Source organism: Fukomys damarensis, unplaced genomic scaffold, assembly GCF_012274545.1.
Source record: "Fukomys damarensis isolate Sample0158 unplaced genomic scaffold, DMR_v1.0_HiC HiC_scaffold_39, whole genome shotgun sequence".
NCBI classification, from domain to species: domain Eukaryota; kingdom Metazoa; phylum Chordata; class Mammalia; order Rodentia; family Bathyergidae; genus Fukomys; species Fukomys damarensis.
In genome coordinates this window covers 17948901-17974940 of record NW_022900951.1, presented here as the reverse complement: position 1 = coordinate 17974940, position 26040 = coordinate 17948901, and the positions used below count along the sequence as shown (strand labels likewise).

Sequence of the window (26040 nt, the reverse complement as noted above, 5' to 3'; positions counted from 1 at the left end):
AAAAAAAAAAAAAAAAAAAAAAAAAAAAAAAAGCTTCTTCCCAGCAAAGGAAACAATCAACAGAGGCAAAACACAATCTACAGAACTGGAACATTTTTTGCCTATTAGTCCTTGAAAATAGGACTAATATTTAGAATATATTTAAAATCTCAAAAAATAAGACTCCCGGGCCAGGGATTTAGCTCAGCGGTTTGGTGGCTTGCCTTGCAAGTGCAATGACCCAAGATCAATCCCTGGTACCAAAAAAAAAAAAAAAAAAAAAAAAAAAAATAGACTCCCAAAAATAAAAGTCCCAATTAAAAGTAGAAAATTGAGGGGATATAGCTCAGCAGCACAGCACCTGCCTGGTAAGCACGTGGTCCTGACGTTGAGTCATTTCTAGAAAATGGATGAATCTTGAGACTATAACTCTAAGTGAAATAAATCAGACACAAAAGGTTAAATATTTCATGATTTCTGTAATGTGAGAGACTCGAAATATTTTTTTAATGTTCACTAGTACATATTTGCAGTACATAATGTTTACATTTCTTGTGTGGAGTTGGTACATGAGCATAACACATCTTAATTCCTCTTTCATCCCCTTTCCCTTCCCTCTCTTTTCTCCTTCCATCTCTTGATCTCCTTCCCATTTGAGAAAGATCACCCTTCTTCCTATTATCTTTTATGTTGCTCTTTATCTATAATTTGGATTTTTTTCAGATAACCATGTGATATTTAAGGTTATATGTCTGATTTATTTCACTTAATATAATGGTGTCAAGGTGCATCTATCTTCCTACAAATGACTCGTTTATATTTTTTTTCCAAGTTTATCTTTTGTTATGGCAGAGTATACTCCAATGTGTGTAAATATCACATTTTCTTTCCCCATTGTCTTAGACACATTATTACTGGGAAAAAATACCCAACACCCACAAGTTAAAAGGAAAAAAGGTCTATTTTAGCTCAGTTCTCAACTCATAGCTGGCTCCAAGGCAGGGTGGTATAGCAGAGGAGAAACAGTCCATAGCAAGGCAGGCAAAAAGCAGTACAGCAGTAGCATGGAGCCTCCCTTTCACTTCTATTCCATTCAAGCTACAAGCCTGTCCGTTGATGCCATCCATACTCAGTTTGAGTCTTCCTATCATCCACACCAAAAGTTATACTAAACAAATCTGTGTACTAATTTAGTCATCACCAACCCTTAATCCATATTCAACCACCCCAGATCTTGCCACCTCTGAACAGCCCCACCTATGACTGCATGAGGCTTTGTGGGGACATCTAGATATAAGCCATAACACCCATTCATATATTCATGGACATACCAACTGCTTCCAAGATTTAGCTATCGTGAATTGTGCTACTATAAACATGGGTAGGGCCTGGGATTTAGCTCAGTGTTTCTGCCGTCTGCCTCGCAAGCGCACAGTCCCGAGTTTGATCCCCAGTACAAAAACAAAAACAAAACATGGGTATGCACATATCACTTTAATATGATGTCTTTAATAACTCTTTGGTGGAAAATACATAGGAAGGCAATAGCTGTGTGAAATGGAATTTCTAGTTTTCATTTTCTTGAGAAATTTCCAAGTTGATTTCCATAATGGTTGCACTAGTTTACACTCCCACCAACAATGAAAAAGAGTTCTTTTTTCCCCTGCAGCCTTACCAGCATTTGTTACTTGATTTCTTGATGATGGTCATTCTTTCTGAGGTAAGATGGAATCTCAGTGCTTTAATTTGTATTTCTCTAATGGTCAGCAACCTTGAGCATTTCTTAGTGTATTTATTGCCCATGTGCATTTCTTCTTCTGTAAAGTATGTATTAATTTCACTTGCCAATTTGAGGGGGGTCTTTTATTTGGGGAGGTCTAATTCTTTAAATTCTTTATATATTCTAGATATGAGTCCTCTGTCTAAGGAGTAGCTGGCAAAATAATTTTCCCATTCTCTAGGTTATCTATTCATTCTGTTGGATGTTTCTTTTGTTGTATAAAAGCTTTTTAATGTGATATGATCCTATTTGTTGATTCTGAATATTATTTCATGTGCAATCAGGGTTCTATTCAGAAGGTCCTTGCCTACATCTATGACTTCAAGAGTTTTACCATTCAGTAGGTTAAGTGATTCTGTTTCAACATGCTGCTTTTTGGTCCATTTTGATTTTAGTTTAGTACATGGTGAGAGATAAGGATCTGGATTCACTCTTCTGTATGTAGATAGCCAGATTTCCCAGCAACATTGATTAAAGAGGCTATCTTTCCTGCAATATATGTTTTTAGCCTCTTTGTCAAAGATCAAATAGTTGAATGTGCTTTGGGTTGTTTCTGCATCCTCTATTCTGCTCCATTAATCCTAATGTCTATTTCTATGCTAGTATCATACTGCTTGATCACTGTAGCTTTTATAACACAACTTCAAGTACACGATTGTGATCCCTCCCACTTTGCTCTTCTCACCTGGGATTGCTTTTGCTATTTGGGGGAAGGACTCAGAATATAAATAATTGAAAGAACAAAATAAATAGAAAAGTAAATTCTGGAGATAGGAAGGAGATCTAGGGGAAAAGAAGAAAGAAAAGGATATGCCAAGAAGGAGTAAATTGATGAAGATGTGATATTGATGTAAATAAATTCCCCAAGATGAAGAATGTAATTACTATGTAACACAAACATATAAACACAAACTAGTAAATAATACATATTTGAGGTACTGCCATAGACCTGCTGAATCAAAATGTCTATGGGTTGAGACCCAGAAGTTTGTATCATTTCAAACCTTACCTTAAAACATCATTTCTCCACCTTGGGACTATTGACATTGATAGATTAATTATTCTTATTTATGAAAAGTTGCCCTATGCACTATAGGATGCTTAGTAGCATCCCCAGCCAATACCCACTAAATACTTCTAACACCTCTTTCCTGTTTGGGACCAAAACAATCATCAGACATTTCCAATATCCTCCGGGGATATAAGGTCACAGTGGGGTGAGAACCATGCCAAATGCATAGTCAAGTCTCAAATACTCTCTGCTCTAGATTGCAGTACTTGCCAAGACTTCTGCGCCCACTGCTAAAAATCCTCTGACACTGGATTATCTAATCATGAAAAGGCTCATCTATTCCATCAATGATCCATAGGGATTGCATTGATGATCATGACTATTATGCCATTAGAAATACTTTATGGAGAAAGAAAATGCCACCATATTCCCTCCTAGCAACCTTCAAGTGTGCCTCAGATACTTGCAATTCAACCCTATTTCTTAGCCAATGCCACCTAAATCCCAGAATCATAAGAGGCCAAAAAATTAATCAACTAGAAAGTCATGACACAAGCAAACTTCAAGATCTCAGAGATGCTTGGACTAAAAGTTCTAATAACCTTTTTCTCTCAGTAACTTGGCAAAATCTATTTTTAAGTACTTTGAGGAATCTAAAAACCTACATTAATACAATTACAGATCACTGAAAAATTAGTGTGCAATCTCGTTTGAAAGCTAAAATCAGTCATATCAGGGTAATATTCTATTTAATTATAAGGATTGATTCAACCTTCATTTATTTGTGCATGTGTTTGGTCTTTCCATTTTTCACAGAACAGTCAAGATTTGAACATCATCTGGTAGAATTTCTGCAAAAGTATCAGCAGCATCTATTAGAGTTTCAGATTTCATTTCAAAGTAGAATTGACCAAAGGACAAAGGGAAGGTGGGAAAGGAAAGATGGAGGCAATATGAACTCATACAAAATGAGGTTTTTCTCCCTCTCCCCCACCTCGTGCCCTTTGCCATGCCACCCTATACAAACTTCCAAAAAGCAAGTCCTCCCATCCTCGTTTACTCTCTTTTCTGAAACTGGCAAACATTCAACCAGTTTTTTAATAATAGAATAAATTATATGCACGCCTGTAATCCCAGCACTCAGGAGGCTGAGGCAGGAGGATTGCTGTGAGTTTGAGACCCCCCTGGGCTACATAATGAGTTCCAGGTCAGTCTCAACTACATAGTGAGACCCTGTCTCAAAAAACCAAAAAAGGTCTGGGGATTTGGCTCAGTGGTTCTGCTTTATTCAGTTATATACAAGTGCATAAATACATATACTAATCGAAGACATTTTATACATACACATATACCTGTGCTAATAGCTCTGAGACAAGATTTTAAAACTTTATAGAACCTAGAAGCCTTACTTAGGCAATACCCACATGACCACTTCATCCCTAAGATAGTCACTACTCTGACCCTTATTTCCATAGATTAATTTTGCTTGCCTTAACCCAGTACTAGGGATTGAACCTAGAGCCTTTCACATGCAAAGCACACTAAACTACATCTTCAGCCCAATTTTTCCTGTTCTTCAGCTCCAGAAAAGGTTTGTAGTCTTTTTACTCAATAGTACATCTGTAAAATTCACCCACATTGTATGTAGCAGGAATAGAGATACAGTTTAATAGACTGCATGCCTATCCTTACTAAATTCATGATTGAGCACATGTGGATAACAAGATTCAAAAGAAATATAGAATGAAGAGGATAGGATGAACTTCAAAAGGTCATCTTCAAAGAGAAGATCATAGCAAAAAACAGAAACAGTAAAAATCAATATTTTTAATAATAAAATATAATGCTCTTCATTGATACCCTACCACATATCAGATACGCTGTGGAGAGCTTCATTTAATCACCGGATTTAAATGTCTACTGTGCAAGATGAGAAGAGATCAACCTCATTTCACAGCTGATAAGCTGAGACGCAGAAATAATTCACCCCAAGTCACACAGGCAACAAGGCCAAAACCAGCTTCTCGGTCGGGTTTATTTAGCCTTAATCTAACTTCAAGGTCCATGTTTTCCAAATATCCACTATTTTTGAGGGATGAAGGATTAAATTCTATCCTATAAATATTCATTTTTATAAATTCAAATGAACTGGATCATGTATAAGGTGCAGATTACCCCTAGATCATTTACCACATTTAACATGCCAAAACAAACGATGGTTCAGCTGGAAGGATGGCAAGACACATGCAGACAGAGCTTTAGTATACTTGTAAGAAGTCCTCCATCCCTCATCCCAAAATATTATACCATTGAGTTTTTGCTTCTAGACACAAGTGGGACTAAACTTCAAAAGCCTCTTGCAGATTAAAGATGGGCAGGAGAAGAGGTCAAAACAGAGAAGAAAGTACCAGAATAACAAAGGCAGAAAGGAGAGAGAACAGGGCTATTTCTAGTCTGGAAATATCAGTTCATTTATTTTGCAGCTCGGTCAATGCAGTGAAAGAAATTTTTTCACCAGCAGAGGGAAGATGGCAATCCACAGAATCAGACCCCAGGGAGAGAAGGGTAAAATTTTCAGGGGACAAATCCACTGGCAAATACCACCCACAAAAATAGAGTCTAACATGAACACCCCTGGCCCAAGGACCCTTGGTCCTCATCCTCCCATTTATTTCTTTTTATTATATTGAACTCAGGTCCTTGCACTTATGAGGTAGGCAACAGAGCCACTGAGCTAAATCCCCAGCCCCTCATCCTCCAATTTCAAAAAAGGAATAATGCCTCTTGCTTAAAAATCCTAGCACTGTCAAAAAAGATGGGTGAAAGTTAATTTCACTTTTTGACCAATAAAACTCAAATTTTTTTCTGAAACACAGGCCTGAGTTTGAGATTAGGAATGCAGGAATGTACCAGTAGCAGCAAATCAGGAACCTCACGCTTTACCCCAGAACTCCATAGGATGGAACATAATGCCTTCTAAATTTTGAGTCCTTGGCTCGAAATATGGGTCCTCTGCATTATTGGCTCATAAGAATACTAACAACATCTCACTCTCAGCTACCATAACAGCCACATCTACAGTACGACATAGTTCAGTGTGCACTGTATGTTTCCAGGTGCCTCACTGGTCTTTACCTCTCAGATAGCCATGCCACCAGCCTTTAACATCTCAGACTCTACTCCTGAAGTGATGGGATACAGATCAAGGAAATGGATCCTGAAGCCACTCTGCCTCCACAGGTCAAATCTGATTATTTATTGTGAGATGCCCATGGGCTACAGTTTGAAACAAATCCTAGCTCTGTTTTGATCTACCTCTCAAAAGGCAGTCTAGGGAGGGAAATCAAAAGGCCACCTATACTCAAGGCAAACAATGAGCCACAGCCAAGGGATACATGGGCTGTTTGTAAACAGCAACCTAAATGTCATCATCAATTATTTATCATTCAGTAAAGCCACGGAATAACCTCTTTCAAAACCACTTCTTACCTGAAATTCAACCCAACAAGAGAAGAATGAATCAAGTTGTTGGTCAAATACTTAAAACAAGGAAGGATCTAGACCAGGTTTGCAAGTCATAGTCTGCGGGTCAAATTCAGGTCTGCTGCCTGGTTTTGTAGAGATCGCTGGCCTGCAACCACAACCATTTGTTGACATATTATCTATGGTCACTTTCATGCTACACAGCAGATCTAAGTAACTGCTACTGAAATCACATGGCCTGAAAAGCCCAGAATATTTACTATTTGGCCCTAGACATTACAAGTTTGTAGACCCTGCTCTATATTCTTGCTACTTAAAGTGTGGTCCATGGTCTATGGCATCAGCTTCATTGGGAAGCTTGATAGAAATGCAGACTCTCGGGCTCTATTTATCCAGGTCCCCAGGAGACAGGTGAGCATCTTCAAGTTGGAGAAGTTCTCGTCCAACAGGCCTATGCTTCACCAACTTAACTGCTCGGTGGAATCATCTACCTGAGGAGGTTTTTTGAGGCATGTTGCTCTTGCTGTTGTTGTTGATTTTTTTCCTGTTAAGTTTATTGGTACATTTAAAGCAAACAATACAGTTACATTTATCATTGGGATCTTATACCTTTACATAAAGTTTTTAAAAATAATATTGGCCTGGGTCTGAGGTGACAATGGGCTGGAAACTTATTAGATGCATCCAACTCCTCCTCATCAGATTATGGGCAGCCCACATTGTCCCATTCAAATTAACTATGAGAAAAAACACTCTCATCACCAACAATGGTTAGTGAAGGTGTGGGAAGGAGATGAGACTCTCCTCTGTCAAGTGTGCTCCTACTCTAATAAGTTTTCTCACTTCCAAAGTGCTCACTCTGATATCTTACTTTGTGTGAATAATTTTTAGTATAAATCAAAAATGACTTTAGAACAGCTCACAGGACCTCATTAGAACATGACTTATTACAGATCTATACAAATCACCTTGCCAAATCTTAACTTTCATTTTCAAAAGCTGGGAAGAACAAGCCAAATTATTCCATAAATTTTTAAATTAGCTTTATAATCTAACATCAGGCTCTGTTCCGTGGCTCTATAGGACGCAGTCTAACTGCTGTCCTCAGCTTCACTCTGCTCTGAGACAAGTTCATTCGGCTTATTAGTAATAATCCTTACAAATCCCTGCAAGGAGGACCTCATCAGCTTATACTGTGACTGTCAGTGCTTGAAACACCAGAGTGTACCAAAGACAGAGGCCTTACTTCAGCTCAGCAAGGACAGGGTAACGCCTCGCCCTTTTCGAGGCTGAGAGCATGGAGTACAGAACGCACTAAGTCAGTGGAGAAGGTGCCTATACTAAAAACTAAGTTTATTTAGTAAAGAACTCAAGTGTAAAATTGGGAAAAGTGATTTGCTTACTTAGATGGGTTAGGTCCCTTATGATCTAGTTCAGTTCTGTACTCTATGAGAAAAAGAAAAAATGGAAACAAAGTCTTTGTAAATAGGGAGGGGTGGAGGGGTTGAAGGGAGGGCAGGAAAATGGGGATTAAAAAAAAACAAAGATGGATCATGTAAAGGTACAAATTTCCAATGATGAATGTCATTATATTGAATACCTTAAATGTACAAATAAAATTAATTTTTAAAAATCCTAGTAAGAATTTCTTATACCTGAAGCAGACTACTTTCTGTAGCACAGTTCAACAATAATTAGGTTTACTCAAACAGTTCCGAGTGTCAACATATCTACTGGTCTTGAAAATTAATTAATTAATTAATTTGATAATAAAAAATAATCTAACTGGCCAAAAAAGAAAACAATAACATTATGCTGGGTGAAATAAGACAGGCACAGAAAGCCATGTACTGTATGATCTCGCTTATACATAGAATCTTAAAAGGTTAATCTCATAGAAAAAGAAAGTAGAAAGGTGATTACCTGAGTATAAGGGAGGGGAAAAAGAAAGATAGAGAAAAATGGAACTGTTGATTAAAAGGCACAAAAGTTCCACTAGGGCAGAAGAGTTAGTTTTAGTAATCCAGTACAATACATAATGACAACAGTTAATAATAATATATTCTATATTTCAATATTGTTGAAATAATAAATTTACAACATTCTCATCATTAGCTTGACTGAATCTTTTATAATGTATATATAAATCAGAATACCAAATTGTACTCCACAAATATACAAATAAATTAAAATTTGTGAAAAACTGTAATGACATTCAATGGCAGGTACTAAAGGGAGAAGACAAGGATAGTTCGAAATGCTCTGTTGTAATCAAGGAAAAACTGAATATAGGTGAGAGAGGCAAAGAATGCAGATTGTAGGTATGAAGTTCCCAAAGAAGGTGCCAACAACTTCTCCTTTCCCTGAATCCTCTTGCTGTTCCTCATACCAGGATATGGACTCTATTTCTCACTCCCTTGAGTGAGGGTGGATTTCCTTCCTGGCTTTCACTAAGAGAATATAGCTCAAGAAATATTCTGAGACACTTGAGCTCAAGCCTTAAGGGAAATGGAAGCCTCTGCTTCTTCCTTCTGTGATCCCTTAGCTACCCTGTGCAGAATGCTACATGAGGAACACAGAAATGCCTGATATATGTGGAGTAGCCAATTTGGATGTCTGGCAATAGCCACCATCTGACTGCAGCTATCCAAAAGTCTTCAAGTGAGAACAACAGAAGAGTCAGCCAGCTGAGCTCAGCCAACCCACAGAAATAATAATTTTTCTAAGCCATGATATTTTGAGGTTGTTTGTTACATACCAATAAATCACCAAAACAGATGCTGCAGTAGTTGATTCATTCTACCTACATGAAGAAAATTAAGGTCTTCTCTCTTCCTTTGGCCAACAACTGAACCAGGACCAAAACAAACTTGGCACAAAACTCTAAAATCCATGATGAATCAATTCTTCTATAAAATCTATTTTTATAAAAAGAAATATTAATTGGAAATACCAAGGATGATGATATTTAAAGTTAAAATGAAATCAATTTTGCAATATAATCAGTGCCATCCTGATCATTAGTATCAGAATACTTTTTTCATATTATCTCATCCTAGAACTGCTTTCTCTGGCCTTTCCAACTGCAAATCTTAACCTTTTCCCTAGGTTCTTTGACTTTTTCTTCTCTTAGTATCATGCTGTTTCTCCAGTTTACATGTGAGTTCTGTTAGAAATAGATTTGTTGTCATGCTCTCAGCCTGCCTTTACCCAGCTATACTAGCATCTAGAAAATGACAACTCAGAGCACTTGGTTAAATGCAATTTCTCTCTTCACCCATTTTGCACTATCTGCCTGTCCAGCCCTCGGGTTATTAATGGAACTGATATTCCTGTACAACTGACTGAGCGGGACCAGCAGTAAGATAACAAGGGAGCAGCTGACAGCAGCAGACACAACCCCAGATATAGCAGATAAGCACACACATCATGGCTATTAGTTTCATCCTGGACTGAAGGGAAGGAGTGTCACAAAATCTACACAGAGAACTCAAATATTCCTAATGGACTACTTCCTATGAAATTAAAAATCAAAACTGATTCTTTTTAGTAATCCAAACTAAATGTGCATTTGTAAATGAATTCCTAACATACTCAATCTTAATTTGGACCAAGAAAAGACAGACATTAAACCTCCCCTGCCCATCCCACAGATAAAAGTAATAAATATTCTCCATAATTCTTAAAAAGCAATACTCTAATTTGAGCTTCTGAAATTTTCCCAGTCACTTACAAAGTCCTACAAGCAAACAGTTCCTCAAACCAAAAATAATCCCTAGTACACAGTTTAAAAATTGAGCTCTTTCATGATACATTTGAACTATTACTGCTTGCTTATCTGATACCGTTAAAAGTTTAAAGCATTTACTATTCCAAGTTTCATCTTTTAACGTAGTCTCGTTTCACACATCATTATTTTTATTAATTTTTGACATTATATCCTTATATATATTCTTGATGGTCAATATTAAGACTAGAACATTGCAAAAAAAGAGAATGCAACATTACAGGAGTTTTAAAAACCATTACATGTATGTCCACTGTTATGAGATAGTACCTCTTTAAAAAAGAGAATTCACATTAACCTCTAACAGATATTTTTGTAAATGTGTTTATTACTGAAGCTCTGTATTTAAAATTAGTAAGGGCCTTCCCCTCTCTACCAAAAAAATCAATATATTGCTCATTGGTGGAAGAATTAAGACAATGATTTATAAACTTTTCAAAATGGTTTGAGACTAAATGGAAACCAAACATTAAAGAGGATATCTTATCATGACAGAAAGCAAAGACATTGTCAAAAACAACTGGGATCATGTTAAAATTCCCTAGAGGAAGAATCACAAGTTGGCCAAGATGAAACAATTTTAACTTCAAAAAGACTAATAATTATAATAAATTTAAGCATATCAAATACATAAAAATCTCCGAGTTTACAATGACACTGAAAAAATTGCTTTGATACCTCTGGAGGATCCAGAGCACCAACTTCTAAAAATTAATAAGGAGAAAGATAGATATTTATGCTGCCTTTCCTGTATAAACCATCTATCAATGTAATCCAGTGGCTAATGAGGGAAAATACTTTTTGTAGAAAGATTCCCACTAATAAAGGTAGAAACGGTGACAGAATCTAAAAATCACCCATTTAAGCAGAATTGTGTATCTATGTATATTATCACTAAACAAGTCAGTGGTCTCCAATCCTGCTGCACAGATTATCGCCCAAGTAACTTTAGAAAATATTGATGCCTTTGTCCCATTCCCAGAGATCCTGATGCACTTGATCCGGGATGTGGCCTGGGCAACAGAACATTTTAAAACTCCCCAGATGATTCTAATGTATAGTCAATAAGGAGGACCATAATATCTGGTGAAGGGCTAGTGGGGAAGTTAAAAATAAAAGGATCAGGATGATAATTCATGAACTCATGAACCATCCTTGAAACTGGAAGTGGGACAACCTGGCATCCTGTGCCTGTTGGTAGAAACAGGAAGCATACAGCATTACTTAAGTCTTTGCGCCAAGAAAATGGAACCTCAATCTAATCAAAGCTCTAGATTGAATGACCAATTTACACAAAATGAAAAGTAGAAAAGAACATGTTAAAAGATAACGTTAGAGCCGGGGATTTAGCTCAGTGGTGCCACCACCTGCCTTGCAAGAGCAAGGACCCGAGTTCAATACCCAGTATCGAATAAATAAATAAATAAATAAATGAACAAATAAATAAATGATAACATTAGGATATAGTCAGCCAAAATAAGACTTGAAAATAACACCAAATAACTCAATTTATTGAACAAACAATTTATAAGCATTGGGGGGCATACTCATAAAATTTAAAAGACGCATCTATCAACCCAGTATATAGACTTTGGACACTGACTTGAACCAACTCTTTGAAAAGATAATTATAGACTATCTTTGGGATTTTAATTGAGGTAATTATAGAAAACTGCACAGAACAGATACTAATCAATGAGGAATTATTAATAATATTGTTGAGTATATTAATAGAATTGTGGTTAGTTTTCAAAAGTTGGAGGTACATAATGAAATATTTATAGTAAAATGATATCTATACTGTCACAGAAGGAATTAACTTCAACATTCTTGTTATGGCTCATATCTAGACATCTCCCAAAGCCTCATGCAGTCATAAGTGGGGCTTTTCAGAGGTGGCTGATCTGAGTGTGCAATGTTGGGATTAAAGGTGTGTGGTTACTAAATTAGTCCACTGATTGGTTTAGCATAGTTCCCAATATGTGTAATGGGAAGGCCCACCCTGGGTGTGGTTTGCACTTTGCAAAAGGCAGGTAGCCTAGAAGGGATAAAAGGGAGGATCAGGCAGAGGTGGCAGCGGTGCTGCTGCTGCTTGTTGCTTTGCTGTCTCCTGCCTACTTATTATGGACTGTTTTCTCCTCTATGATGCCCTCTGCCATGCCACCCTGCCTTGAAGACAGCCAGCTACAGACTGAAAACTCTACAAACTGTGAGCTGAAATAAAACTTTCCTCCTTTCACTTTAGGTGTTCAGTATTTTGTCTCAGCAACAAGAAAAGTAACTAAGACAGTTCTCAAGCATAAAAACAGGTGAGGATGCAAAATACACAAAATCTGAATAGCCTGTTTAGTCTAGGCGATGGGAATATATTGATTTATTATAAACAGTTTTGTGTACATCTCCAAAACTTTGATTTAAAATGCTTTGAAAATAATAAACAGAATCAACGTTCATAAAATTCTTATTTTGTGCTTCCTCCTCAAAGAAAATTGTAATTGAGATAACTTTTTTTCATTCCAATCTTAGGAGACAGCAAGGAAGCATTCATTACATTATTTGGTGAGGAGGAAATAAGAGAAAACTTGGAAAATATGAACATGCCATCTTACTAATTACCAAGAATTTAGTCTCTACTAGCTATTGTGTATACATTACTTGTTAAATTCTCCAGAACAACTCAGTAAAAATGGTAATATATTCATTCCCATATTATGGGTAATGAAAACTGAGGCACATCTTCCGGGCCCCATAGCTAGTGTTTTCTGGAGCCATGATTCTTACTAAGATCTGCCCAGTAGCCAAAGAATAGAATACCACGTCCATCCATGTTAGGTTCTAAGAATGGTTTTTTTTACACAGCCAGGCATAGTTCTTCCCTTGGAGTAGTCACTTCAATTCAGTGATCAGTGAAGCACGGCTTTTCAGTTATAAACAAACATGACACAACTACAAAAAGTTCAAAAAAGACTGGAAAGACTTTGGGTTTGGTTGTCTGAAAGGCTGACTGTACCCCACAGAACAACATCATCTGCATTTAGGGTATCACATGGCCTAAGAAAGGAGGGGAACACCAAGAAAATTTGTTCTTTCCTCAGGTTTCTGCTTTAATAGAATATGAGGATATGCTAAATAGAGTGTAAGTGCCTAGTGTCAAAGCATTGTTAAATATCTCAAGATCTCCATCTGGGCAAAATGGAGAATGAGGACAACAATTCCACAGAGTTTTCCCAAAGCAGAAAAACCAAACTGAAAAATCTATTGATTAATGAATTATCGCCCAACAAGAGACCTGCCACAGAGCAGTTTCTCTAGGGATATTTTTGTTCTGTGGATGAATTTGGGAGTCTCCAAAGGCTGAGAAAACAAGATGATCCTGGTTCCATTTGTGAGTGTGCCCATTAATAATCCAGAAAAGAAAAAAAACAAAAACAAAAACAAAGGCAAACGTATCCAATCATAATTGATACAGAAGTGGAAAGAGTAGTCGATACACTGGGTGACAGACATGATTTTAAAGGGCCATCTGAGTTGTCATTCTAAGGAATTATTTATAAAATTTGTGGAAAAGCATTGTGCAAACATGCTTATCAGAGCAACAACTATAGAAGATACCCAATTATGGAAAAATGTTTAAGTGATCTTCTGGCCAGCTATTAAAAGAACATGTAATAGGGCCAGGGATTTAGCTCAGCGGTTCGGTGGCCTGCCCTGCAAGCACAAGGACCCGAGTTCAATCCCCAGTACCAAAAAAAAAAAAAAAAAAAAATAATATTATTTTATAAAGAATATTAAATAGGAGAAACTCAATATAAATGTTATGAGCAAAAATAAGGAATCAAATTAACACACACAGCATTATTCAAGAATGCCTTTTAAAGCCTATGTATAGGGGGAAATCAAAGTAATACAACAAAATGTTAGCAGTGGTTATATTTCAGTGATAGAATTAGCAATGATTTTTTCTTTCTACTTCTGTACTTTATTTTCCAGATTTCCTGTAATGATCATACATTTTATAACAAAAACAATAAACATGAAGAGGATCCATCAATATTTTTTAAAGCCAGAGCCATGAACAAAAACAACTAAATATATTTTAATAAGAATAAATGTGACATTTGGGGACAAAGGTTTTTTTTTTTAATATCAGTTTTAGAACTAGAGCAACAGGGCTTAACAACAGTTCCTGTGAGATTAAAGGAAGAAAAAAATACCTAGAAATTAACTGACTGTAAACTTGTTATGAGCCAATAATGATATGCATGGCTGAGGGGGAAAGACAGTCATAATATCAACTTCAGATTTCTTAATATAATTTGTATGCAAAACAAAGGTAACAATAATATTCCCGTTGTACTGGATGGGTTGGACTATACCTAGAACACTATGTTTTGCTTTGAAAGTGAGCTTCAAAAAAAAAAATATGTTGAAAAGTGCAAAGCAGCCAGCAGGATGAGGCATCAGAACCCAACATAGAACACTGGTTCTCACCCTTTGAAGCCAAGGATCTGCATTTCTAGCTAGCTACTAGATGATAGCAAAGCCATTGATCTGAGGACAATTTGAGACCCACTGGCATGCTGGATAAAGGACTATGAAACCAGCCTGCCAGGGATGGAGTCTCATCTCTTCCAACTACTAGCTGCATGATCTGGGGCAAGTGTGCTTGCTGCCTCTCTGTGCTTGTTTCTTCATCTGTAAAAAAAAATGACTGTACCTCCCTCCTGGGTATTATGGTATGGAGGTAGTTAATCTTTGTGAAGTGTTCAGAACATCTAGCTAGCCTGGCATATAGTATGTGCTCATTTTACATGAGGAACGTTAGAGATGTTTCATGTGAAACAAACCAACAAACAAAAAAAAAAACACTGAAAAATCTTCACAAATTAATTACTAATCAATAAGTGCCTTTATGTGGAAATCTTATTCTGCATAGTTCCTGAGGTCAGACGGGGAGTCAGAGGCAGAAGTCACCAAGAAAGAACCATTAGCTCTCTATCCAGAAGGGCTTTTTGGCAAATGGAGCAACTGCAGATTAGGTGGCCTGGTTGGGTTCTGAGTGTTCTGTACTCACTCAGGGCCTTCCCTATGAGAGATGGTAAATGAGGACGCACATAAGTAAGATAAAGCAATCACTCAATAGATGTTAGCCAGTTCTTTTAACAGAGCCTTGGAGTCATGGAATTTTTCATCTGTAATCATTTAGTGTTCTCATGGTGCTGGCCTCCCACAAGCAGCATCAGCAGCAACTAAAGCCTTGTCAAAAAAGCAAACACCCAGGCTGTGGGTATAGCTCAGTGGTAGAGCATCTGCCTAGCATATTCAAGGCCCCCTGCTGCATTCTATCCCTCATGTCACAAAAAACTAAACAAAACAAAACAAAACAAAGCAAACTGTGGGCTCCATCTCAGACCCACTGTGTCAGTAATGCCAAAATAAGGTGAGGCCAGCAATTTGTGCTTCAAGAAGCCCTCCTGGTGCTGCTTACCTACACACAAAAGTGAGAATGAATGACCTAAAGCGTTCCCAACAGCAACATTTACATGAGGTACTGGAACATGGAAATACTATTAAACTCACTCCAATAAGATATCAGATGGAATATGCCTCTGAACAATACATGCATCAAAACTCCTACTTTCGTCAGATATTTGCTTTTGTGTTTAAAATACATTTTTTAATAGTACATAGAGGTGAATTCGCTCAAAAGCAGAAAATGTAAACTCCACTGGAAGAAAACAATCACCTCTCTGCAGGAGCTGCTATTATGCCCCCTGCAGGAGGGTGGGGAGCCATATTGGGAGGTGGAACATCTGACAAGTGAATGGGACTCTGGGACCCTAGAGTATTCACCTTCCTAAGCCACAGGAAAGCTCAATGGCCCAAATACACAAAGTGAACTCACATCCCTCCTTCTACCAGCCAGTGCAGCATAAGTCCTCTTGCTGCCACAGGACAACAGTTTGGTAAAAGCCACTGACACTGTGGAGAGCCTTTCTCATGCTCCAAGCATTCTTCTATTTGCTTTAGAATGGCAAACCTCTGAGAAGGTAATGATCACCCCATTTTCCAGATATGAAAACTGAAGGTGAGAGAAGTGAAGCAATTTCCAAAGGGTCAACGCAGCTAATGAGGTGTAGAAGCTGGCTTCAAACCGAGGCAGCCTTTCTCTAGTCTGTACGCCTAACCTCTATTCTGTACTTCCTGTGGAAGAGGCGAAACAGATGTGAAGGCCACTCCCTTGGCCTGTATGTATCTGAGACAGAGACTGTGAGAGACATGGAGCAAGAAAGTAAGCACAAACTCAGCATAATGTCACATAGGGGCCAGAAAAGAGGAAGGAGCTAGAGCGGGCAAGCAAATTAGAGGCTGTTTTGGCCCTCAGCATCCCTGGCACACACTGGAGTGGATGCAGGGAGCAGAGTATTATGCAAACATCCTGGAATCTGTAATACAGATACAAAGGAAACGCTTTGACAAAAGCCCCTCACCTCCTTCTACAAGTCAATTTAAAATGAACCCTGGCACGCCATACAGCAGGAATGGAGGTATCAAGGGAAAATGGTCTGCTGGATGCACAGTTGCAAAGTTGTTTAGATTACCAAGTTAAGAGCCCAGAGGAGGTCTTGCCCTTAGGCTACAAGTACATGGAACATGATATGGCCTGGGGACAGGACAGAGGAAGAGAGGAAGGGACAGGGTAGGCACTCCCTGAGCAAGGTGGTCCCAGGCAGCATGTTTGGGCTCCTTGGAAGCTTCACCCCCTGGATTCTCAGGACCACTTTGCATCTCCAACATTCAACCTTCTCCCACCCACCCTGCACCCATGACACTGCATCTATGGCACTCCTGTGCCACCTTAGGAGTGTAAAGGACCCTGCAGAAGAAGGACATGCTAATCATTCCCCAATCCGAATCTGCACTCGTGGCCTTGCCTCTGGCATGTTGCCAGTGTGCTGGAAATGCTTGTAGCATTGAGTTTGCAGTTGAAATTGTGCTAACATCCAGATGCAATGAAATGCAATGTCTCCTTAAAGGAAAGGAAGCATAGGAAGACAGCAGAACCCAGAGGCTGTGTGCTGGTTGGGGAACCCTTTAGAAGCAAATCCAGAGACAAGTATTCAAGTACATGCAGTTCATTTGAGAGGGGCTTGGAAAGTGCAAGGAGAAAGGGAAGAAGTCAGTAAAGGGCATCTTGCCAAGCGGATGAGGGAGCCAGGACATCTGTGTACCAACTCTCAGAACTTTTGGCTGAGGGCCGCTAAGGCAGCCCCACTGGAAGAGAAAGCCCTGTGGCAAAATGCAGGAGCCTGCAGTCTGAAGTCAGACAGATGGGCTGAGTACAGGGACAGTGGTTCCCAAGCTTTATAATGCATCAGAATTACCAGGAGAGCTGAGCCCCACACCAACAGCTTAAAGGGGGGGCGAGTAGGTGTTGATAAGGATCTGCACCTCAACAAGTTCCCAGGGGCTGCTGTGGCTGGCCTGGAGCCAACCCTTAGGAATCATCTGGCTCAGCTCTGGATGCAGGCAGGGCACTGACTGGTGGGTACAGACTGCAAGCCTGGGGAAAATTCAAGCCTAAGACTGGCAGAGCTTAGAGACAAAGACAAAAAGGTAAGCTATACTTCTGTTTTGCCCTTTGCAAGAGAACTCCTCCCACTTGACTCAAAACTGATGTGTGGGAGTCGCTTGCCTGTGGAGCTGAGAACACAGCCCACTTCTCTGCACCCGCTGTGGCAAGGCTAAGGCTACTCCCTCACAGCCATCCCAGGACACTTCCTCCCGCTAAGTTTCATCCTGGTACTTTTCTCTAGATGTGGCCTGATAAGCTTAGATTCCAAGGGCAAAGACCACAGACAAGCATTTCAGGATTCCGTCTTTGGACTACATAACTGAACTCATCTGGGGATGGAAGCGGCTTCTCCTGATCTGAACCAGAGCTGGCCAAGGTGGCCAAAGGCAACACTCAGTTCCTCTCTGTCTGGCCTCAGAGTCATTACACTGTGACCTTGAAAGCCTCTTCTCCTTTCTGAAAATGGTGACTCCTCCAGGACCCCCCCCACATCATGCACTTTTATTCATTCAATGACTATGATAACCAGAAAAAGAACAGGCCTCCCATCCTTCGCTGTTTCTTCCTATAAGATCACATGCTTGCAGGGGACACAGAAACCTAAACAAAAATCAGTAGTTATTTCATAATACTAAACTTTCACTCACAACCTATACTACAGGTTTCACAACACAAAAGCACTTGTGACCACTTAAGAGAGGAGCAGGAAAAGGCAAGGAGACAGAGATAACAGATTTACCCTTTGCGGAAGCAGAGACATCCTCATTTATCTTTTACAGTGATCACCCCTAGCAAAGAGCACGACGAAGCCACCTCCACACACTTCCATTTGGAGATAGGGTCACTGCCATGGAAGCCAAGGGTTAGGCCTCAGACCACTGCCAGTGAGTAGCTGGACCACTAGGTTCAGGAGGGCAGATACTGCAGAAAACTGAGGTCGACACCTTTCATTTAGGAAGCGCTTTAATTAGCCACCATCCTGGGCTTCATGGTGAGGGAAAGAAAAGCGTCAGCCCCTTGCAAATCAGAACATTTTTTCAGCTTTCCCAATGGGTTGCCAAGTGACTCAGCATTGGCCCAGTGTGGGCACTATTATTGATGAGAAATCTTCTGCCTGGGTGATATACTGCATACAACACATGCCCAAAGAACAGTGCCAAGTCATACCAGGAAGAGAAGGCAAATTATTCACCTCCACTTCAAATGTAGGCAAATCCTTTCTTAATGCAGGGACTACTCCATATCAGAAAGACAAAGCCCTAAGACAGATGGAGATTTCCATCCCAGATTCAAGGAATTATTTAGCAGAGACTCTCCTTTCTTGTTGACTATTAAAAGACAATCAAATTGAGGGCAGCAGAGAAAAAGGGCAAGAAAAAAATGTAATTTTTCAAAAACAGCCCCAGAGTAGAAAGCTGCATAAAAGCCTTCAGCTTACTGTGTTCTTTGTGAGTACTATGAGCTCCGCCCAGAGGTCATTCCCAGAACTGCAAGTTAATTTAATTTGGATAAAAAAGAATCTTCATCCTCCTGGGTCCAGGGAGGTACCCGCCTCCAAGGACTGCTGAAAATCCTTAGACAACATTCTCTTTCTCGTCTTTCATTAAAAGAACTGCTCTGAACTCTTAAAAGACAAGATATACTGGGCCGGGGATTTAGCTCAGCGGTTCGGTGGCCTGCCTTGCAAGCACAAGGACCCGAGTTCAATCCCCGGTACCAAAAAAAAGACAAGATATACTTGGGGAACCTGGTGAGATCCAATAGGACAATTGCCTTTGATATTTGTGCCTGTCAAGGAACTAGTGGAGTTTCTGGAAGATTGAACTCACCTCAAAGAAAACAGAGTGTTCAAAGCGTACTTTTAAAAGAAAAGCTGACAGCTCTCATTGAAATAAAATACAAGACTGCAGAGTAAATCAGAGAGCAACAGAAACATGTCTAATAAGAGAAGGATTGAGAATAATTCTTCAAGAAGGACCCTTGAGCCTTGTACCCAGAAGGCCCAATTGTGAGGCATCCACTCCCTAAAGCAACCTGGAAAATCTCCCCGAGACAATCTCAAACCCTACTTCAAAAAGAAAAGGCTACACTTCCCAGAACATCTCTGCAGTATCCATTCATTCATAACATACACACAAACCCTCACAATCCATCCACCCTCAACACCATTGGTCTGGCACTAATTCATAAATGTACTCCTCAGTCCATGAGAAGTCAAGCTCAGATAACGTGCTGCTAACATGCTGAGGGCTCAATTGCCCAGGGTGAGCCGCATTCTATTCCAGATACTACAAACTAGCTCAGCAAATAAATGAAGCCTTCAAAAAACAATACCATATGTTGGTACCAAAAGTTTCATCTACTGTCCCATCCACACAGCCAGAGTGCTCCTGTCTTTATCAGTTCCTGCCTTACATGACTAATGACAGTTTTGACAGAACTTAGGAGAAAGAAACATATCCTTTGTCTTCCTTCAACATTCCTGCCTCCACTCACCACCCAAGTCCTTTCTTCAGTACAAACACTGAACAGCCTTTTCAGGTCTACTGACAAATATCTCTGGGAAGGTTTATCCATCTCTGGGGTAGTAAGGCTCTAGAGAATGTCCTTGTTAGACTTTCGCACATTCAGGTTTCAACAAGGCATTCCCAGAGTATTGCCCTCTCTTTGTTTCTTGATAATGTAGCACAAATGTTTGTGCTCAGGTCTAGGGATGTGGCTCAGTGATAGAGAACTTTCCTAGCATGTGTGAGGCCCTGGGTTCCATCCCCTAGTACCACCAAAAAAAACCTAGAAAATTTGGAAAATATGCCGAGGTTGAGTCAGTATGACTGCACAGAGTTCCCTAGGCCCTCTAATGGTAGCAATCACATGGAAGACTAAAATCACAAATGTTCACCAGTGATCACTAAAGCACACCTGGCTGTGGAGGGGCCCAGAAAGTTACAGGATGCCCAAGCGAGCCAGGTGATTGTTATTGTTATGGATTGGGTCTGGATATTCCCCCAAAGCCTAATGCAGTGAGAGATAGCTGAAGGTGGAGTGTGTGATGCTGGGATTCAGGCCATCTTTATTATGAAACCACTACACATGCGGGAGTGGTTTAGCACTGCTCTAATCCAGGTAGAGTGGATGGGATAAAAGAGGCAAGAGAGACAGTAAAGCTCTCCCTCTCTTGTTACCTTTGCAGCCTTGTGCACATCAGGTTGTTTTTCCTCTCTATGCTTTTTTGCCATCCCTACCTTGGAGGCAGCCAACTATGGACTGAAACCTCTACAAACTGTAAGCCAAATAAATGCATTCCCCTATAACTTTGACTTCCATGTATTTTGTCTTAGCAATGAGAGAAAAGTAATTAACACATTCATGATCAGGGAGGTTTCAAAAGACCTCTCTAAAAGCAGAAATGCTCTTAATTTCAGAATCTCCCAGCTGCAGAATGGCATCCACGCAAAGGGTAGCAGATGCACCCTACCCATCTAAGCTCCAGCTCCATAAGAGTACCTGGAATTCAAGATATGCTGCATTCTAAACAACGCAGCAGTTAATAATTTCCTCATTTACTCCCTTATCTTGACAGGTAGTGTTTGAAAATTTTACAAGGCCAAGCAAGTGTCCACTTCTATCAGGAAATGTTTTTGATTCCTACACAATGGTCTCCCACTAGTTTGCAGTTTGTAAGTGTGCTCTCTAGATCACTGGTGCAAAATGAGCAGATCTGCTTGATTATACTAGAGGATTTACCTCCGGATGTCATGCATGGAGGAGAAGGACACATAGTCAATATGGGTTTTTCTTCTCATTGCATCTTGATGGCTCTTCTGCCAGCTGCTCCTCACAGCTCCCCACTGCTCTGCATTCTGCCATATCCAATGATGGCTTATGGCAGAATTCAGCAGGCAGAAAGCCATGTGGCTCTTACAGACAGAAATTAGGAGAGAAGGAAAGTCTGAATTATATCACATTTGAAAATGCAGTCAGAGAAAGAAAAGGTCCATTCTTCTTTTCTCCTACTTCCTAGTGATGAAATCTATGTATTCATCCAAAACACACACCTAAATTACTGTCCATTCAGAGCCAATAGCTCAGTAAATATAAAAATCAACTATATGGTCAATGTCAAGCATGCAAAACCATTAAATCAAAAGTTGTATTTTTTATCAAAAGGAATCCTTACCTTTTCTTTGGCTTTCCTTTTTGTCCCTGCATCCATCCACTCATTTTCTTTCTCCAGCATGTCAATAAAGGCCCAGCGAACACCCTCAATCAATTCCTCCATCTACAAGAAATACCCAAAGAGACATCAGCAAAGTAAAAAACCTCAGATGGGGTTTTCTGAACCAGAATCAGCTTGAATGAGAAATAGTTCGGTATGCTTAACATTATGAACAAGAGGTTCTTTCAGTCTGACTCCTTGTTCTGCTAACACACTTTCTCCACCACGAAATGATAACCAACCATTTTTTTCCTCCCATGGGAATAACCTGTTGGCTTAATTTTGAAAGGATTACATGGAGAAAGGAATTTACTATAGCTCACGACTAATGAATATTTCATCTGTCCATGACTACTAAATTAGCCTTTCTTTATCAAAGTAGTAACCAAATTCATTACTTTAACAAGGACTTGAGAGGGCCAGGGATTTGGCTCAGTGGCACCACATCTGCCTCACAAATACAAGGCCCTGAGTTCGATCCCAGGTGCCAAAAAACAAAACAAACAAACAAGGACTGGAGAGAGACAAGCAAAGGTATGCGCTGTGTATTTCAAACAAGGACTGTAGAAGAAAGCTAAGTAATAGTTGAGAGACATACTGTCAGCAGAGAAACAGGCAGGGAGAGGCAGCATCCCAAAGGGCACTTTGCCAACATTAATTAGATTTATGTTGAGACTCCAAATCTTTTCCAAGTAAGTGGCAGTGATTACACCAAATACTTGACTCTTCTGTATCATCTTCTTCGGCTCCTCTCTACTCCCTTGCAGCTCAGTAAAGCTTGTTGTTTATAATCTAGAATGGCAGTTCCAAAAGGAACCGCTACAGAAAGAACATCCTTTCAAAGGCCCATTCGTATCCTAGTGTTTAAAGAGTGAGGCCTTATCCATGTTGAGGACAGGTTTACCCTGGCTTTGCTGCCAATAGAGAGGATTGAGGAAAAGAGACAATGATGCTTAACTTCAAAACCCACTCACAACACTGAGGAGGCCCCACTGTCTGTGGGTATGGGTACCCCTCTCTGGAAATCCCATCCTGCTGCAGAGATGCTTTGGTTTCCTTAATGGGATACCCAAGAAAGAATACAAGCTTGGGTCTGGCTGAAGAATTAAATTTAAATATGCAATTAAACATTGCTTATAGAAGGATAAAAATCTAAATGCTTCCTTTGTTCTATAAGGAATTGTCAGCACAAAGCTCAAAATGATTTTGTTCTGTTTAATAAGTTTTCTGCTATGTTTTCAGTTCAATAACAGTTGTAAGGGAACTAGAGCTGCAAATCAGTAGGCTGGGTTCCATCGTATGTAAATAAGAACAAACAGCAGATGGAAGGGGGTGGGGGGAGCTTCACAGCTATTTCTTCCCAACTTAGTAAAAAACATTAAAAGATGAGAACCTCAATTTGGGTTTGGGGCATGATAAAAACAGGAAATGATAGAAGAAAAAAGTTGTTTTAAAAATTATTAAGTCAGTGGTACTCAAATGTATCTGCACATTGGGGTCTTTGTGAGAGCTTTCAAAACTGACCAAAAAAAACAACGTAAAAGTTAAAAGCCCGAGGCCTAGACATGAGGATGGTGTGTCATTGTTCTAAGGCTCAGCCTAAGCATTGGGAGTTTTGATCACTCCCCAGGTGATTCTGATATGCAGCCAGGATTGCGGCCCATTGGTCTAGGGAAAACAATCTATTGTACAAATAAGTACCCTGAGAAAAGAAAAAATGTGAGATAATGAAAAGATGGAAATAAAGTGTTTGTAGATGGGGAGGGGAGGAGGGGGTGAAGGGAGGGCAGGGGTAAGGGGAAAAAATGAGAATCAAGACTTGTCATGTACAGGTACAAGATCCCAACAATGAATGTAACTGTACTGTATCCCTAAAATGTACCAATAAACTCAATTAACGCTGAAAAAAAAATAAGTACCCTGAGAGTTTCTGGTATATCCAAGCTCATAGAGCTAGTCTACGTTAGAGCCAGGCCCTAACCACAGAGCTAAAATGACAACAGTGAGTTCAGAGCTTCTAGAAGTAGAAGAGGTGTCCTGCATAAATCTGAGAAAAATGCCAGGGAAGTAGTAGGGGACCAAATGAAAGACGCAGAAGTCACCATTTTAAACAGAAAATCCACTAAAGGAGGCTGTGAAAATGAATATAGATGCAAAAATCCTTAATAAGATACTGGCAAACAGAATACTGAGGTTCATCAAGAAGATCATACATACTGAACAAGTTGGATTTATTCCAGGGATGCAAGGATGGTTCAACATATGTAAATTGATAAATGTAATACATTATATTAACAGAGTCAAGGACAAAAACCATATGATCATCTCAATGGATGTAGAAAAGCATTCAACAAAATTCAACTCCCATTCATGATAAAAACACTGCAGAAAATTGGAATAGATGTTCTATATCTCAATTTAATAAAGGCTATCTATGGAAAACCAACAGCCAACATCATATTAAATGGCCAAAATCTCAAAACCTTCATATTAGAATGAGGAACAAGTCAAGGAAGCCCACTATCACCACTCCTCTACAATATAGTTCTGGAAACATTAGCCACAGCAATTAGACAAGAGAAAGAAATTAAAGCAATAAAGATAGGAAAGGAAGAAGTTAAACTGTCATTATTTGCTGATGATATGATACTCTACATTGAAGACCCAAAGAAAACCACCAAAAGACTTCTAGACTTAATTGACACTTTTAGCAGAGTAGCTGAATACAAGGTCAACACTCAAAAATCAATAGCCTTCTTGTACACAAGTAACAGACTCACTGAGAGAGAAATTAGGGAAACAATTCCTTTCACAATAGCATCCAAAAAAATGAAATATCTAGGAATCAATCTAATAAATGAAGCAAAAGACATCTACACTGAAAACTACAACACTCTGAAAAAAGAGATCAAACAGGATATAAGAAAATAAAAAGATATCCCCTGCTCCTGGGTAGGAAGAATCAACATAGTGAAAATGGCCATACTACCAAAACTGCTATACAGATTCAATGCAATCCAGATTGAAATTCCAACACTATATTTCACAGAACTAGAAAAAGAATCCAAAAACTCATTTGCAACCATAAGAGATCTAGAATAGCAAAAGCCATCCTAGGCAACAGACACATGGCAGTGGGTATAGCAATTCCCAATTTGAAAGTATACTACAAAGCCACTGTGATAAAAACAGCATGGTACTGGCAAAAAAACAGACCTGAGGATCAGTGGAACAGACTGGAAGATACAAAAACAACTCCAGATGTACTCAGCTATCTCATCTTTGACAAAGGAGCCCACCATCCTCACTGGAGGCAAGATAGTCTCTTTAATACATGGTGTTGGAAAAACTGGATCTCAACCTGCCAAAGATTAAAACTAGACCCTTATCTTTCACCATGCACTAAACTAAAATCCAAGTAGATTAAAGATCTAAATATTAAAAAAGAGTCACTAGATTAGCTGGAAGATAAGTTAGGCAGAACTCTTGAAGACATTGGCATAGGAAAAGACTTTATGAACAAATCCTCAGTAGCACTGGAACTAGCACAAAGAATCAACAACGGGGATCTCATCTTATTAAAAAGCTTCTGCACTGCAAAAAAAAACAACCATCAACAGAACTAAGAGACAACCTACAATGTGGGAAAATATTTTTACCAGCTACTCCTCAAAGGACTATTATCTAGAATATATAAAGAACTCAAAATAATCAGCCCCCCAAAATATAAAGACGCGATTCAAAAATGGACATCTAAAATGAAGAGACATTTCTCAAAGAGGTAAGAAGAGCATCAAGTAAATATATGAAAAAATGTTCCACATCACTGGTCATTCGAGAGATGCAGATGAAAACAACACTGAGATTCCACCTCACCCCACAAAGAATGGCTGCTATCAAGAAATCACACAATAACAAATGTTGGCAGGGTTGTGGGGAGAAAGGAACCCTTCTCCATTGGTGGGAGTGCGGACTGGTGCAATCACTGTAGAAATAAATATGGAGATACCTTAAATAACTAGGATTAGAGGTCCCATTTGACCCAGCCATCCCTCTGCTGGGTATCTTTCCAAAAGAATTAAAAGAATCATATCACAGTGATATATGTGCACCTATGTTTATAATGGCACAGTTTGTAATAGCTAAAACTTGGAAACAGCCCATTTGCCCATCAGTTGGAGACTGGATAAAGAAGATGTGGTTTTTC

The 26040-nt window shown here is 39.2% G+C and overlaps 1 protein-coding gene across 1 annotated transcript in view; it reads right to left on the bottom strand.

Annotated features, from left to right (window-relative positions):
- Positions 1 to 26040, bottom strand: part of Phex (phosphate regulating endopeptidase homolog X-linked) — a 200041-nt gene that overhangs the window by 89079 nt on the left and 84922 nt on the right. The window contains exon 12 of the mRNA XM_010607134.3: positions 21795 to 21896. Within this exon, the coding sequence (XP_010605436.1) occupies positions 21795 to 21896 (102 nt within the window). The remainder of the gene's footprint in view (positions 1 to 21794; positions 21897 to 26040) is intronic.